Source organism: Brienomyrus brachyistius, unplaced genomic scaffold (genome assembly GCF_023856365.1).
Source record: "Brienomyrus brachyistius isolate T26 unplaced genomic scaffold, BBRACH_0.4 scaffold35, whole genome shotgun sequence".
In the NCBI taxonomy this organism is placed as follows: Eukaryota; Metazoa; Chordata; class Actinopteri; order Osteoglossiformes; family Mormyridae; genus Brienomyrus; species Brienomyrus brachyistius.
In genome coordinates, this window is record NW_026042310.1 from 338487 (window position 1) to 355249 (window position 16763).

At 43.3% G+C, this 16763-nt stretch overlaps 3 protein-coding genes across 3 annotated transcripts; 1 reads left to right on the top strand and 2 right to left on the bottom strand.

Annotated features, from left to right (window-relative positions):
* Nucleotides 1-1233: 1233 nt before the first annotated feature.
* her7 (hairy and enhancer of split related-7) lies at nt 1234-2141 on the top strand. Its single transcript, XM_048997604.1, has 3 exons — nt 1234-1284; nt 1503-1598; nt 1695-2141. Exons 1-3 carry the CDS (start codon nt 1234-1236, stop codon nt 2139-2141), a joined length of 594 nt encoding a protein of 197 aa, XP_048853561.1.
* Nucleotides 2142-9591: 7450 nt separating this feature from the next.
* Nucleotides 9592-12284, bottom strand: pfdn6 (prefoldin subunit 6). The gene is given in 6 exon segments (XM_048998113.1): nt 9592-9800; nt 9802-9831; nt 9833-9875; nt 11454-11578; nt 11669-11739; nt 12086-12284. Coding segments are annotated over 6 exon segments (420 nt in total). The 5' UTR covers nt 12150-12284; the 3' UTR covers nt 9592-9713.
* Nucleotides 12285-14245: 1961 nt separating this feature from the next.
* On the bottom strand, nt 14246-16161 carry mrps12 (mitochondrial ribosomal protein S12). Its single transcript, XM_048998095.1, has 3 exons — nt 16000-16161; nt 15444-15498; nt 14246-14791 (listed from the first exon to the last, which is right to left on the bottom strand). The coding sequence occupies exons 2-3, from the start codon at nt 15490-15492 to the stop codon at nt 14409-14411; spliced, it is 432 nt and encodes a 143-aa protein (XP_048854052.1). The 5' UTR covers nt 15493-15498; nt 16000-16161; the 3' UTR covers nt 14246-14408.
* Between the last annotated feature and the right edge of the window lie 602 nt (nt 16162-16763).

The following is a 16763-nucleotide window of genomic DNA, read 5'->3' on the forward strand; positions in this document are numbered from 1 at the left end:
TCAGTAAAGAACACAAACACACTGCGTAAAGCAAAGCACATATGCTTTGTGCATAACAGCATGATTCTACCTAAAAGAGAACTTAAAACCGCAGAAAATAATCTTCATTATCCCGTTTCTTTGCTGGATTTAATATACATGTTCATAAGTATAACTGTATAAAGTTCTTTCCTTTTCCTTTTTTTACTTTAACTGTGATTTTGAAACGTTTTGGGGAGCTTAAAAAGCAGCTGAAAAAGACAATGAATTTACTGGCGGGTTAAGTGCGAAGCGTGGTCATTTGCATTGCTCCACGTGCCGACGGAAGTCGAGGTGTCGATACACTGCTGAGGACGCCGTCCTTTCGCCGCGTGGCGCCCGATGGAAAGTTGAGTTTCCTGACATTTTAGGAGGAAAGGGTATGCCAATCCTATAATCATAGGCCTAATTCCTAGTACGTTAGATAAGAGCATAATATATTTTAATAAAACACGCTATTTCATTGCATTTTACTTACTTTATTTGATTTGTAAACCTACTTCCATTTCGGAACTGCCCGTTTGCTAATTTCATAGTCCATGTGAATATTTCTATGAATATAATGATTTTTGCTCTTTTACAAAAACACGTATTGTTCGGGCTAAATGAAAATCAACAAAAGCTCAGGTCCTATGAAGATTTGATAAACCTTTAAAGTGTTAAAACTGATAAATTGTCAAGTTTCATATTCAGAAGTGTAAATGTCCTCGTAGTTCTTTCTCTTTTAAGAAAAGAAACAGTGCCTGCTTAAATCTGAAAGCAGCAGTGAAAACTTTCAAAATATGTTTTTATTTAGTATTTTAGTTAGTTTTATTTAGTGTTTATTTCTTTAGAACTGTACATAGCTCTCCCTACGATATGTGTGCCTCGTTACTTTATTATAGAAGCATTATACATTATAGGCATATTTCTAGCAAATTATAAGCCTTGACGCAGTATTGCTAAGAACTAGTTACTGTTTTAAGCAAAAAGAAAGAAAAAAGAAAAGGGACTGTTAACTGATTCGTATGCAAATTTAAGGGGCTGGGCCTCTTGTGGGTGGAGCCACATTTCAGCACCTGAGCTGTTTAAAAGGACTCCGGCAGCACTTTCTCTGTCAGGAAGGTACTGAACGCGCATAGCCAGCGATCTCTGTCAAGATCTGCAAATACGAAGGGCCCTTTTTAAGGTCACGAATTATCAACCAACGCTGAAGAAACGCTGCTGAATTTCAGAATGAGACTGCCAGGAGCAACTCAGACGGAAGACTTAAAAACCACCAGAAAGGTAACTTATATAAATATTTCCGTAACATATCAAATTATAAAACAAAAACATTGGCCTATATACTTTATCCATGCACTACTTGAAATTTTAGCAGCCGCTATCACTTGTATGTGCAGAAGTAGGCTAGTATTGCAAATCTTTTATTTTTGACTGACCATTAATAATATGTCAAGTCACTGTTATCTAGTTCCTGCTCATCAACTTGTACCCACTTACAGCTCCTCAAACCTCAGGTGGAAAAACAGAGACGGGAGAGGATGAACCGCAGTCTGGAGACTCTGCGAGTCCTGCTGTTGGAGGACTCCCAACACCAGGTCTGTCCCGCTTGTATCGCCCCTCTAGTCCAGCACATGAGCTAGAGTACACTTACCGGAGTACCCCATTCGCTGACTCCTTACTTCTTGTTACAGGGCAAAATAAGCCGTAGGATCGAGAAAGCTGAGATCCTGGAGGAGACTGTTTTGTTCCTGAAGAAATCCGGTGGGACGGGAAGCAAAGTTGGCGAACAGCAACAAGTCCAGGACGGAATATCCGCGTGCCTGCAGCGAGCTGCCCGGTTCCTGCACGGCAGGGGGGCGGCGCTGCAGGTGGATGCGGCCCTGAAATCCAAGTTCTTCCACTGGCGCGTGTGCGCCGGCGCCAAAGCTCCGGCCGTTGCTCGGTGTCCCCCTGTCGACTCTACCCAGCAGTCTGCGCAAACGTGGCACCGCCGCGTCGCTTTCAGAAGCCGCGGCCCGCTCCACCACAGAGCTCTGGCGTGTGGAGACCCCAACGTCCCTCAGCGCCCCCAAAGAGATTCTCCGCGGTCCTCTCGCTCTCCCCCAGTCAGCCAGGTTGTGTGGAGACCGTGGCCGTAAAAAACTCTTTAAATTAGGACACTGATCCGTTTTTACAAATATAATATATAGAATATATATATTCTGCTTTCCTTAGCAACAAAAGTCTGATCCATAATAAAATGCACATATGTATATATTTAGGATGTGTTTGAAACACCGATGTATTCCTAAAAATAGATTTAGTTCAAAACTGTTGTATATATCCTGTAAATATCCTAAATATGTATTTTAATAGATTATTTTCGCCATAATGACTTCCGTTTAACTGCGCAATTGTACATCTCATCCAAGTCTTCTTTTAAAAGTATTGGTTAATTGCGAAAAAATGTTTAACTTTGGATGTATATCACCATTGTCACATAAAAATCTGTCTACCATACACAACTAGCAAATGTATATAATGCTAGGTCTGTCAGTGCATGACTGTCCGTATCAATGGTACACTGCGTTTTTACTTCAGTAGTTATATACATACATCTTCTATTTTTGCACAACTATTTATTTTAATATTTTCTATTTGTCCCTCAGCTTATATTTTGTACAATAAAATGTTAAAATGAGTAATGTGTAAGTTCTTCAGATTTGATCCGCATGTACGTTTAGTTTCACCTGGATTGAGCCGATAAACGTGACACCTCGCGCGCAGCTTACATCGGAGGTGCGTAAGAGCCACGCGCCAAGTCTGTGGCACCGTTTGATGTCGCAGTTAAAAGGATCAAAGGAGCAGGTCGCCATGGGAACGGTTCAGAAAAGCTGAATAGCAGAAGATAGACAGTAGGCTACAGGACGCACTTTGAATCGTTATTCCCAGCCGAAAAGCTCAGAGCCAAAATGCTGCAATTATTTTACTTATATCGAGAAAATGTTGCATAAGGCCAGATTTCGTGTTTGAGTCTCCCTTAATGAGTATGTGAAGTCCTCGTTTTTAATCTATATACACGGCTTCCTCTTTGTAACTGGAATTCAACATTAAATAGATTTCTTAAGATGACTATATTTTACATATCATTCTAATGCGCAGCACTGATTAAGTCCCTGAAGCATAGATAAAAATATGATTCATGTCGTAATGTGAAAATATATGTTTCTGTCATTAGGGTCTTTCTGTAAACCATTGCGCTTTCCTTTCACTAAACCTACCATTTTTGAGTGCGTAATATGTACATATAGCGTTTATAATAAAAAAAAACTACTTTGCTGTAAAGGTCCACCACCTAGAAAATTCCCAACCCGATCAGACTCGTGGAAACACAATGGAAGGATGCTTTGAGGTGTTAATGCCCGTGTAAGGATGTTTGATCCTCTTCGGGAGACCGAACGTCACTTTCTGGAAACATGTTCCCACAGCCGGGTGCCGGAGTAAGGTGTCAATAAGTCGTCTGAAAGCGTGAAAAATAAGTTAGAAAGCGTGAAAAAAAAGCAAACCCCCTGCCGATTTGCGCGAATGAAGCGCATGTCCCACACATAGTTGGGAGGACTTCCGTAGTCATTTAACAGGTAAATAAAAAGCAAAAAAAAAAAAAAAAGAAAAGAAATTCCACAGGAGTGAACGGAGCCCAGCACGCTGTCCCACGCTGCCACTTCAGTTCTGGGCTTCTAGCGAAGTGCAATTCTTACTGGCGATCATTCAAGATTAACAGCACTTTTCGAAGTAGGTCGCATAAATTTGCGCAATTTACTAGCGACCGTTTCCTAAAAGCTATCATTGACGGTTATGTGTGCGGCTCATTTACCACACATTACCTCCATTAAAGTGAACTGAACCGAGGCTTTATTTGCGTTTTGCCCTGGCACAGAGGCACGAGAACACTGGGATTCTTGCACGGTTCCCTTAGTCAATATTTAAAAACAACAACAAGACTATCCGGTTTTACTATATAACAGTAAATAATTCAACACATAAAAAGCCCGAATGGTAGATGAATAAGGTGCATTAATTATCGTGGGTAGTTAGGGGGGTTAGAGCTGGAAGTACCCTGGGAAGGTCTTTGCCGCGGTACTGAAGAGGAGGGTCCGTCCTTTGGTCGAGTCCCTGTGGTCGGGGCTGCTCCAGGAGTATGGAGCATGGGGTCCGCTGTTAGGGGTCTTCAGGTCCCTGTAAAAATGGAGCTTGGTTTGCATTGCCAGTAGTAACTCAGATTCGTTCCCCGTGGGTGTAGGACTCTGTCATGTTTGCCCCTTGTCACTTTTCACAATTTTTATGCACAGAATCTCTAGGTGTAACCGGGGGGGGGGGGGGGGGGGGGGGGGGGGGGGGGGGGGGGGGGTTCTGGTGTCGGGGGCCCAGGATCGCATCTTGGACTTTTGCAGACGACTAGGTCCTGTTGCCGTCGTTGCACTGGAGCAGTTTGGCAGCTGAGTGCGAGGAGTCCAGGATGAGGATCAACACCTGCAGGTCTGAGGTCATGGTTCTCCACCGGAAAGTGGTGGATTGGCCCCTCTCCTGGTGGGGGATGAGCTGCTGCCTCAAGCAGAGGAGATTAAGTATCTCAGGTTCTTGATCACGAGTGGTGGAATGAGAGAGCAGGAGATCGACAAGACAGATCGTAATGCAATAACGCGTAATCCCGCAGTAATGCAGATGCTGTACAGTTCTGTTTCGGTGAAGAAGGAGCTGAGCCAGAAGGCAAAGATCTCACTTTACTGGTCGATCTATATGTTCCCAACCCTCACCTATGCTCATGAGCTCTGGGAAGTAACCAAAAAAATGGGATTCATGATACAAGCAGCAGAAATGAGTTTCCTTGGTGCCCCTCTGCAGGAGATTGGAGGAGGGAGGTCTGAGCATTCCTGCTTAGACTGCTGCCCGACCCCGGATGGATGGATGGAGTTGGGGGGGGGGGGTCAGAGTTCTGTGGGGGTTGTAGTTGAGGTATTTCTCTCCATCTTGAATGTCCTTTAATAACACATTGCTACTGGCAATAAACTGACAGGAAAATGTGTTTTAGTGTTTTGTGCTAGACGCAGCTCTCAGGTCTTTGGAGCCTAAGGTGAGTGTGATGGATATGGGGATAAGGGATGAGGACTGTGGGTAATGGTGGATCTGACTAGCCAGAAACACATGGAGAGCAAGAAAAAGTTAGGGGGAAAGTTAAGAGGGAAGAGGTCAGGCAACCGCTTACTTGTCAGAAAACAGGTGAGTCTAAAGAGGGGGCGGGTGGGGGGGAAGGGGGTGCAAACTACTGTGTCCGAGGCCCAAGTTTTGTTGCCACGCCCTGGATGGGGGTCGCCTTGGCGTTGCCTGTGCTGTAGACCAGCAGTGGCGTGTGTACAGTCTCAGTGGATGGCAGACAGGAATCAGTAATCCTCTTGCAGTCTTTATGACTTTGGAGAGTTTTCATTTCCTGGTTCCAAACCACACAGTGATGCCTCTGGTTAGGATTATCTCCGGGACCTCTGAAGACACGCGGGAGGTATTATACGTCGGTCTAAGTAAATGTAAAATCATCCTCATACATTACGTTCCTTACGCCACTGTTTATTAAAATCTATCAATATCTTACGAGTTTCAGAAAGATAACCAAATGGACCCTGACATCCAAAGGAGTCTCTCAAACCTCTCATCTCACCTTCATCTGTTCCCACGGCGGCCGGGTCCTTTAATCTCGGACATTTTATAAAGGTGTCACCGCGGGAAAGGCGCAGGCAAAGGCGCTTTGGACACCAAACCTTCCCCTTCAGCACGTGCAAATGGACCATCGACGTGCATTTCACTGGAGCGCACGCGTATTTCTCCCCCAACAGCACTTAAGGTGACCCGAGCAAAGAAATGATTTAACATGATATGCATTTAGCGAAAATACGGTTAGATTTAAACTACAGCCACAGATACGTTTTTTTTTCTTTTGCAATTGCTATGCGCGGTGTTAATATCCTGCAGTATAGGTAAATACTTTACAAAAAACGCTTGATATTTGATATTCCACCGGCTCGTGATTACAAGTAAGACTCCAGGGGGTGTCCACAACTGCGGAGTGATACCGAGGTGCAAACGCGTGCAGAAGCTCCCCCCCCCCCCCCCGATCTAAAACCGGTTCCCATGACCTGGCGCTACATTTTGCACCCAAAAATCGGAAGCACGGAGGGTGAGAGAAAGGCTGACGGCTGCCGACGCATCCTCTTCAGACCCCGTTCCCATGACCCAGGAGTCAAAAATGACAGGTAAGACAAGCGGCCACCGAGAATAAAGGTTCTCATGCTTTCCCACGTTAAACGTGAACACACTGTCAAGAACAATTCGCATTATTTATTTATACAACTACGTCAAATGTGGAATAACTCATTTATCCTACATAAACGGAGTTTTAAACATAATTCTTTTTTATTGAAATTTAAATTACTATTACAAGTACATCTATTATATACACAGAGAATTTTAAGGGTTTTGTATCATTTTTAGCTCTACGTGTTTCCACAGAATTTGAAATGAACTGGTCATGTTGTGAATGGTGACAGCCTCCTGACCTGCCTGCACCCATGAAGTAAAAGTTAATCATTTCTATGCTGTTAAGACCCAGTCTAGGATTGGGCCGTAACAGAATGGGCGGATGGGTGCAAGAGAGAAACAGAATGTGGTTTTGAGGTGGTTTTTCCTATGTATACGGCGAACAGACACCGCAACAAACAGACAAATCGCGAATACAGCAGATGGTGATAGACTTTGAGAGTGACCAGGCGGATTGGGGTCAGTAACGATGGAATCAGAACTTCTGCAGCCCGTCTTTGTAATGGGCTTTGCTCTTTTTTTGCAATTTTGTATCGTTACATATTTGGTAATAATATGACAGACGCTTTATTAATCCATGTGGGGAATTTATCTGTTTTTTTTTGTTCGTTTTTACTCCATCTTAGTCTCCTTACAGGTGAGAGCAAGCTGGGGGGGGGGGCACAGCAAAGGGACAGCCATCTTGAGCCCCCCCAGGGAGCTGGGGCTTTAGGACCTCGCTCAAGGGCCCACAGACATGTGAGCATCCTGGCAAGACCGGGTTTGAAAGGTGACCCACATGGAACATAAAATTATATAATAAATAATAATAATAATAATAATAATACTATTAAAGCACGAACTTTCTCTTTTCAGGATGCATGCACAATCATTGTAAATAGTATTCAGAGTCACAGTGACAGTAGCCAATACTTTCATACTGACAAGTCAGCATAATTACCAGTAATTGACATTGGGGGCAAGCTATTCTGTCAGGGGCCTCATTTTTGCTGCCACGCCCTGTATGGGGGTCTTGGCGTTTGGCCTGTGCTGTAGAGCAGCAGCGGCGTGTGTACTCAGTGGATGGCAGACAGGAATCAGTAATCCTCTTGCAGTCTTTATTACTCTGGAGAGTTTTTCATTTCCTGGTTCCAAACCACACAGTGATGCCTCTGGTTAGGATTATCTCCGGGACCTCTGAAGACACGCGGGAGGTATTATACATCAGTCTAAGTAAATGTAAATCATCCGCATACATTACGTTCCTTACGCCATTGTTTATTAAAATCTATCAATATCTTACGAATTTCAGAAAGATAACCAAATGGACCCTGACATCCAAAGGAGTCTCTCAAACCTCTCATCTCACCTCCATCTGTTTCCCACGGCGGCGGGTCCTTTAATCTCGGACATTTTATAAAGGTGTCACCCCGGGAAAGGCGCAGGCAAAGGCGCTTTGGACACCAAACTTCCCCTTCAGCACGTGCAAATGGACCATCGACGTGCATTTCACTGGAGCGCACGCGTATTTCTCCCCCAACAGCCACTTAAGGTGGACCCGAGCAAAGAAATGATTTAACATGATATGCATTTAGCGAAAATACGGGCAGTTTTAAACTACAGCCACAGATACGTTTTTTTTTTCTTTTGCAATTGCTATGCGCGTGTTAATATCCTGCAGTATAGGTAAATGCATTACAAAAAAACGCTAGATATTTGATATTCCACTGGCACGTGGATTACAAGTGAGACTCAGGGGTGTCCACAACTGCGGAGTGATACCGAGGTGCAAACGCGTGCAGAAGCCCCCCCCCCCCCCATCCAATCCGGTTCCCATGACCTGGTGCTACAATTTGCACCCAAAAATCGGAAGCACGGAGGTGAGAGAAAGGCTGACGGCTGCCGACGCATACCTCTTCAGACCCCGTTCCCATGACTCAGGAGTAAAAATGTCAGGTAAGACAAGCGGCCACCGGGAATAAAGGTTCTCATGCATTCCCAAGTTAAACGTGAACACACTGTCAAGAACAATTTCGCATTATTTATTTATACGAATACGTCAAAATGTACATTCGATTACACACTCAAACCGGTAACCTTCTGATTACGGGCAGAGAGGTTTAGCCCACTGAACCACACACTGCCACCAAATGAAGCATTAAATTATAAAATAATGTAAGCATTCTATCAAAATTGGGGAAATATGCAACCCAGAAAACAGATACTTAGCCGATCTGTCGGCTGACATCACAACCTGAGTTACCAGCCGACTAACAGCCTCCTGGGAACTAAGGCGTACGAGGATTGGGCACCAGGGGCAGTGGGGGAACAACCGTATTGTGGGCTCTGGGGTAAAAATGGACCATGCCCCCCCCCCCATCGAAATGCACACCTATAGCCTGCCTACACCAGTTGCAGATGATGAAATTTAAGTAGCTTCCAAATATCGTACCCATCATGCACTGCAGTAGTTAGCAAACTCCACAAAAGGCTTCTTCGTTAAATTCACGCCTCAACAACATAGTTTGACTAAAAACATTACAAAGTATCACATTTGAAAGCTATTTTAAGTATTGTATCACATATTTTTTTTACGTTATGACTCCCACCATAATGAGATTGTATCAAAATGAGATATATAAAACTTTTTATTACACATTTTGTGTGATTCAGCGCTTAATACTCAGAAGTAGTTGACGTGGAAATTGACGTCTCAGGACGTAGGACCTGGGTACAGCTTCATAGGAATGTGACACCCCTGATCGCAGACAGAACAATCTAACCATGATAATATAGCTTTCGGGTGGGGGAATTTCCATACTAGTACGTCACCTTTTCACCTCCCGTTCCTGTAACGAGTCTTTTACTTGTGCTTTCCTCCAGGTCTACCTTCAGCCGGAGTCCCAGTATGAGGATCCGGAATGAACACAGGACTAAAGACTGGGATCTATGTGCGGTTCTGGCTCATTTTATATTTCTAGGTTCTAAGTTACTCATAGTAACTCCTTTGTAAAATGCCCTCGGCGCAAATTATGACAGTGATCTCTGGTTCCAGGCGCTGTTATGCACGGTCAGAACTGCGCTGGTCTCCCGCTTTTCAGAGAAACCGGCATATCACCCATACACAGGAGCGGATTAGCGGCAGATCAGTGAACAGACCACCGGCGCTAAATCAGAGAATACCGTGGAGCAAAGATGGTGACACAAACGCAAATAAATTACAACTTATTCATCATAGTAACAAAAAAAACCTTTCAAAGCATCTTTATTATTTGAAGCAGCAGGTCATGCAGTTTGATGAAAATTAGCCGCAGTGAACAAAACAATGATTAATCCCCCCTCCCACTCCATCAGTCTGACCCCCCCTTCCTCTGCTAATTTTGACTTTACCGGGCTTTGCATCCCTCTCTCCGCACCCCCCCACACCTAAACCTCCCTGCCGCTCGGCCCTGGGCCCGCTGGTACTCCTGCTGCCAGGCTCGTCAGAACTTCCCGGTGCTGATCCGGACTTGCGCTCCAGGTCCTTCAGCAGGGTCTCATAGCGCTGGCTGAACAAGGAGAAAAAGGACCGAAAGTGATTGGCCAAAATTTCCCAGAGCCCCCGCCCCACACCTCGCAAAAAGAACTTACTGCATTACCAAGAGACAACAACAGGGGCAGAAAGACTGGAACTGCTCAGAGATTTTCATCAATGATTGGGAAAACTAGCCCTTAAAACCTGGGCCCTCAGTTTGCCGATTACTGTCTGGTTCACAGCTAACAGTATAGATACGTCGGGGGTATCAGGAAATGACACTAGTACAGGTGAGAAGACGCTGATCAGATATCTGCATAATCTATAAAAACTGTTCTGTGTATTAATTTTTATAAAAAATGAATGAATGATTGAATGAAAGAAAATAAAAATGCAATTAAATGTCTTATTATCCTTAAAAAAGAAAAATAAAACTGCGGGTAATAATAAATTATGTTGGAATATTTGAAATCCTGTCCATAAAAAACGACAGACAATGCGAAAGTTCTAACGCAAACTCTTCTCTACACAAAATCATACTTTTGAAATGTAGGAATACCCATACAGCAAAATGATGCAATAAGGGTTAATTCCGTATCAAATCACCCAGAGGCTCCCAGATCCCCCTGAAAAAGTCCACAGGTGCATTTTATTGATCACCAAACCCCCGATGAAGCCTAAATAGGTTAAACACAGCAGGAGCTTTATCTCCTCAGGACATAAACTATCATCGTAACAATATTCAGAATCACAGTGACAGCAGCCAATGCTTCCATAAAGTCAGCGTTTCACCAAATAGCTTTTAACATTACGATGTTTGCAGATTTTCGGCAATATCCCATCTCAACAGTTTATCATTCTGCAGACCTTCTAGCCATCTATCACAATTAAGCATGCTTGCATGATTTTGCAAAAGCGCACTTAACTGGAGACTAGGATGCTTAAGAGTTATTATCATCATTTCCCATCCATCCATCCATTTTCCAAACCGCTTATCCTACTGCGTTGCGGGGGGTCCGGACCCTATCCCGGAAGCAATGGGCACGAGGCAGGGAACAACCCAGGATGGGGGCCAGCCCATCGCAGGGCACACTCACACACCAATCACTCACACATGCACACCTACGGGCAATTTAGCAACTCCAATCAGCCTCAGCATGTTTTTGGACTGTGGGGGGAAACCGGAGAACCTGGAGAAAACCCCACGACGACATGGGGAGAACATGCAAACTCCACACACATGTGACCCAGGCCGGAGACTCGAACCTGGGTCCCAGAGGTGTGAGGCATAAATCTTGGGAAGAGGACGTAAAGTTCATTCAGGTCACAGGAAGAATTGTGTACTCGTGAACTGGACCACCCTGAGCACTAAGTGCACTGCTAATGCACGACACATATTGTAAAAGTGCCCAGCACCCCGCCTTCTCGAGGACCTTGCAGTTCAAAAGGGTGCTTTGTTTTGGTGAAACGTTGACTTGTCACGATGAAAGTATTGGCTACTGTCACTGTGACGATTTGACATGGAACGACTCTAATGCAAAAAAGAAAAAAAAAAACATAAAGTGGCAGGTCGTTTCAATTTGCAGGGTATCAAATCTTCCCTGAAACTCACATCTCTCCATTGATGTACTCCAGTCTCTTAGAAACCGTTGCCTTGGCTTCCTCCAAGTCCTGCTTCACCAGCACCGGACCCATGAGCTTGTACACAGTGTTCTCGCTATCCAGCTGATTCAGTTCCTGCGGCACACAGCGCAATGGCACGTGCATTACACAGCTCGGAAAGGCCCACTAAGCTTATTTTAGTAACCCACCCTGTGCAGGACGTACCTCTTTCACAATGTTGTTCTCTGTCAGCTGGGCTTCTAATTTTTGTCTGGCTGACATGCTTTTACTTACATCTAGGAAAGACAAACTGGCTATTACACATTAAGCAACAACGAATTTAATCTTCCCACGATTCCCCCTCCCCAAAAAAAAAATTTCTTAAATATATCATTTCAAGCAGTAGGTATTAGGTACCCGACGAACGTGTTCCTTCCATTAACATGTTTTATCATCATCATATATCATGCAATATTCAAATATGATAATATGAACTACAGCAATAAAAACAATACTGAATGGAACGTTTTAAGCCAGACCGTGTAATTTCGTGCTAAAAACATAACGGGTAACAGTTAGCCGCTACACAGTACAGATTGGTCGAGGTTATGAATCCACGGCAGCCTCTCTCTCTCTCAATACCTTTCTGTAGCTGTTGATATTTTTCCAGCTCGGACTGCAGTTTCTTCTGAATGGCTTCAGCCATTATTATCCTTCCGTCAACCTTTTAGTTTGTTAAATACACTCAAATCACATCCACACCTCGTATATTACGTAGCGAAGCCGATCGAACATGCAAAGGAAATGTGCCCGTCTCGTACCGGAAATGACGCAGTTTGGCTGCGTCTAATGGTGCTACACTGTCTGTTGCTCGGGTAGCAAAATCCATTCTGTTCTTACCCATAGAAATAATTCCATTTTACGCTGAAAGCATTAAATTGATATATCTAAAGCTATTAACTTTATTTTCATATGTACTTATGCGTAAATTATAGGGACTAGCTCCGTCCTCCATCTCCCCTTCATAGCCACATTAGTTATGTGAAATTGGAACTAATTTCAGAAATACTTTTATTTCAATTCCTGCATGTGCTCTTGAAGCATTCAGACAAACAATAAGACACCAAAAACACCCTAACTGCATTAAAACAGCAGCAATTTAAATGTATGGTTAATGTCAGCCACGATATAATTTGAAAAGCATTATTTAATGGTGAAAGGCTCATATTTCATGTCACTTTGATTATTGTCAGAAATAAAAAGTTTAAGTTCAGGAAATACAAGTCCAGACTAAGATTTTGTTTCAACCAACCAGTTGAAACATCCTTCAAAGACTGAATGCATTACAACTAAGTGAAAAATCTGTCCCATTTCTAAGGGTCTAAGAATGCATCCTTCCTGCCCAACATAACCCAAGATTCATTGCAGGGCCCTTTGAAGGAAGCAGCCTGTGAATTGGGACACAGTCCGAGGACTCAACTGGTCGGCTGAAACAAAACCTTGGTCTGGATTTGTACTTTCTGGACCCGAACTTTCCACCTCTGTCTCCTACACAGATGTGTTTATATGACTATATAACACATTCGTTCTGTTTTATTTAACTTAAAACTGAAATTAAAAATGAAGTTGGCCATTACACTTAAATTATTTTTGATATACATTAACTTCACTGACTTGTCGCCTTCTCCACCAGGAGTGGGAGGGTTTCCTGCATATGTATGTAGGATTTGTAAACGTGCATTTCTACTCCCTTAGTGTCCCTTTAAATAAATCAGTGTTATGTTCACACTGGGCAGGGGGCGACTTGCTTGCCACTCCGATTGTGTCCCAGGGTCACAGAGCACATGCAAAAATATGAGTTACAACACATCATGTAATATTACTGCATTTTGACAAAATGTAACAAAATTTCACTTCATTATGTGATAGCACCTGCATTTTGTAATAATCTGTCGCATAATTGTAATATTGCGGCAGTTATTACAAAATGTGGGAGTTACAGATTTAATGAGAAAAATGTAATACTGTTATGTAATAAACAGCCAAAATGGGTAACTTCATTGACGCTTTGTGAAGTTGTTACATAATGCAGCATTATTATATACATTGTAACGGAGCAGTCAATTGGCTACGATAGTAAAAGAGGTTTAATGGGCTGAAGGGCCTGGGTCAGTTTGTATCTGTGACCTGCAGCATCTCTGCAAATAGACAAAAGCATATAGCTGGGTAAATACATGACAAAAGGAACAAAATAAAAGTTAACAGTAGGCAAGTGATTTCGGATATCAGGTGTCACACAAACCGAAATCTGAATTCAGGCCACAATACTTCAAATTTATATAGAAAATCTACTGCAGAGTGTTTGTATAGCCTTGTTCTTTATTTAGTATGTAAATCTCATTAAGAAGCGTTATTCTGTGGAGTAACACTGGGCACAATAATGAAGTGCGTTCTCTGCATTTCACCCATATGTGACACAACAGGAGACGGATAATTCAGCAGGGTGTGAGGGCAGTACCTTGCTCAGCGCACATCAGTAGTATTTTGCAGGTCAGGGATTCAAACCGACAACCATTCAATTACAAGTTCGGTTCCCTAACCACTAGGCCACTGCTGCAGTAAGGGTCAAAGGTTACAACTCTTTAAATAGTTCTAAAGAGCTGTGAAGCAGACACTTGACTAATTTTCATGAAAAGGTATGACTGCAAAGAAAAATTCGTAACATTATTCTTAAGGATTCTTAAAATTAACAACCCGTCATAATCAGCAAGAGGCAGAAAACAGCATAACTACGACCTTGCACATGGTTCCAAACAAAACAATATTTATTTTCAGGGAAAACAAAAAGTAGCTGGACACAAACGAACCCGAGAATTGATACATGTCACTGTTGTCACGATTCACACTGTTCATCCTCACAAGCGGGACGCAAACCAAACCCCATCTGGGAAGGTCTTCTCCATCTTCACTGCTTCTTCTTCACGACATGCGCACAGTCATACTTGCCCCGCACCACTTTCAGCTTCACCCCCGGTAAGTCCTGTGTTCTGCCCCCCTCCACTAGTACCACATTGTGCTCCTGGAGATTGTGTCCCTCGCCGGGAATGAACGCCACCGCCTCCTGGCCATTGGAGAGGCGCACCCGGGCGCACTTGCGGTTCGCAGAGTTCGGCTTTTTCGGCTTCCGGATGAGGGTCTTCAGGACCACCGCCTTGAGCTGGGGGCGGCCGAAAGTGGCTCCAATGCGGGGCTGCGGGGGTGGAGGTCGGCCCTTTCGGTGCATCTGATTGAGTGTCGCCATGGTCCTCGACAGGAAGGGGCGGGACCACGGGGAGATGAAGCCCGGCACTGAAAAGCCAGGAAGGAAGGAAGGTTTTAATCACGACTCACATGTCAAAGGTTGGTTCAAACCCCATGTGAGGACAACTTCACCAACTGCTTGCGATTTGACACTTTATTATTCCAATGTTTTTATTGATCCATGCTTGTTTATTTCACCTTTATTTTCCATCCATCCATCTTCTGTAACCATACAGTAGAGGCTATAACCTATCCTGGAGGCTATGGGTGCAAGACAGGGAACAACCCAGGATGGGGGACCAACCCATCGCAGGGCACACTCACACACCATTCACTCATAGATGCACACCTACGGGCCTCAGCATGTTTTTGGACTGTGGGGTGAAACTGGAGTACCCGGAGGAAACCCCACGACGAAGATTTTCAAATAACGCACTGATAATGGCCGCCAGGTAATTCACAGCAATATTATTCTGTGTTCCAAGTCAAATTTCTAAACAAAAACAGGCAAAGGTGTAAATGTAAAGGTATTATTCCAGATGGCTGGTAAATGTTTGCTGCCAAGCTTGCTCGCACCTATATACGTGTCTGAGTGCCACGGAGAGCAAGATGATGTAGATGCAAAGAGAATTTCACCACAGGGATCAGTAAAGCGTCATTATCATTTATTATTGATATGTAATTTTATTGAAGGACCCACCCTGCAACAGAGATGACAACAGAGGTCTCATGCTCCAGAAGGTAGTCATTTCCTTCTGCCAAACAGGAAAAAAATGGATAAAGATATTTAAATAGCACAAATTACAAATAAATGCTGTACATCAGACAGCATAAAACGAGAGCTACGTGACGTCACAAAGATGAGAAACTAATGAATTTAACACGGACTTTTAAGAAACGTATTTCCGACAGCATTATCGGTAAGGTGTTTAAAACGACAATGTGAGAAAGGGTTTAAAATCGAGTTAGGCGTTTTTTAACCGCATGATCCTTCTAAGTTCTATATGATGCACAAATACAATTTTAGCTAATCGAATGTGCGGTTTAACAAAATTAAAATGTTATTTAAATGTTAACCGTTTGGTTAAAATCAAGTCATGCGAGCGGCATTAAGCACATAATCTCTGTCATTTTTAACCTCCAGGCCGCACTGGAAAAAGTTGACACGTTTTCCCGGTCACCTTGCACACACTAGTCAAAGTATCACCATGGCCATTAGGGTTAGCTTTTAATCCAGAATGTCAGCAAAGACGTACCTTAATGTATATATTTTGTGTATTACTTCCAGTCTATAAGGGATACATCTACAAAGAAACAATCCAGCAAAATTAAGGAATGAAATTTCTGGTTAGACCTTTTTCCCAGTCCCTTTAAGAACAGCCGGAAGTACCCTGGTGTTCACTATATTTTTCTCGGGTAGATATCGTCAAAAGGTGAAATGATTCCGGGTATGAAGTTGTGGGACACGTGAAATAGCCCACACCGTCTATTTGACATGTTGCCTATTCAGACATTATTTAATTGATAAACAAATGCACGTTCTCATTTTTCTCTTTAAACGAATTTCCCTGTCATCTCTCTATAAGTAATTTTCTCTTCCAACCGCCTATTCAGCACGGGGTCGCTATGTCGTTGCAAAGGGCACAAAGTAGGTAATGCAGAGTATGGCCTGAGTGGTTAATTATAATAGCAAGCAGTGCACGATTTATATCAACAGGATATAGCGTTTGAACTTCACTGTACGCACAATTCCTTAACCATTATTTTTTGAATATGCTGTTCATGTCCACTCCCCATAAAATGCTTTTGTTGTAACATTAATTGACAGTCTATATCAGAACTGCTTTGTACAACTAATGTTTAATTTGTGCATCAGTCCAGACATAGAAAAGGACAGCCGGACAGCGTTGCACGGCCGTCATCAACCACGTGATCTTGATCGGATGCAGTTTCTCTGCCTGAACACATGGGGGCAGTGTTTGACCTTTTTTTGTAAAGCGCTGTAATTGATTACATCCTA

Coding starts and splice junctions, on each gene's coding strand:
- her7 (XM_048997604.1), top strand. CDS start 1,234: ATGAGACTGCCAGGAGCAACTCAGACGGAAGACTTAAAAACCACCAGA. Junction 1,285..1,502: donor ACTTAAAAACCACCAGAAAG/GTAACTTATATA, acceptor ACCCACTTACAG/CTCCTCAAACCTCAGGTGGA. Junction 1,599..1,694: donor TGGAGGACTCCCAACACCAG/GTCTGTCCCGCT, acceptor TTCTTGTTACAG/GGCAAAATAAGCCGTAGGAT.
- mrps12 (XM_048998095.1), bottom strand. CDS start 15,492: ATGACTACCTTCTGGAGCATGAGACCTCTGTTGTCATCTCTGTTGCAG. Junction 14,792..15,443: donor GTTGTCATCTCTGTTGCAGG/GTGGGTCCTTCA, acceptor CTGGCTTTTCAG/TGCCGGGCTTCATCTCCCCG.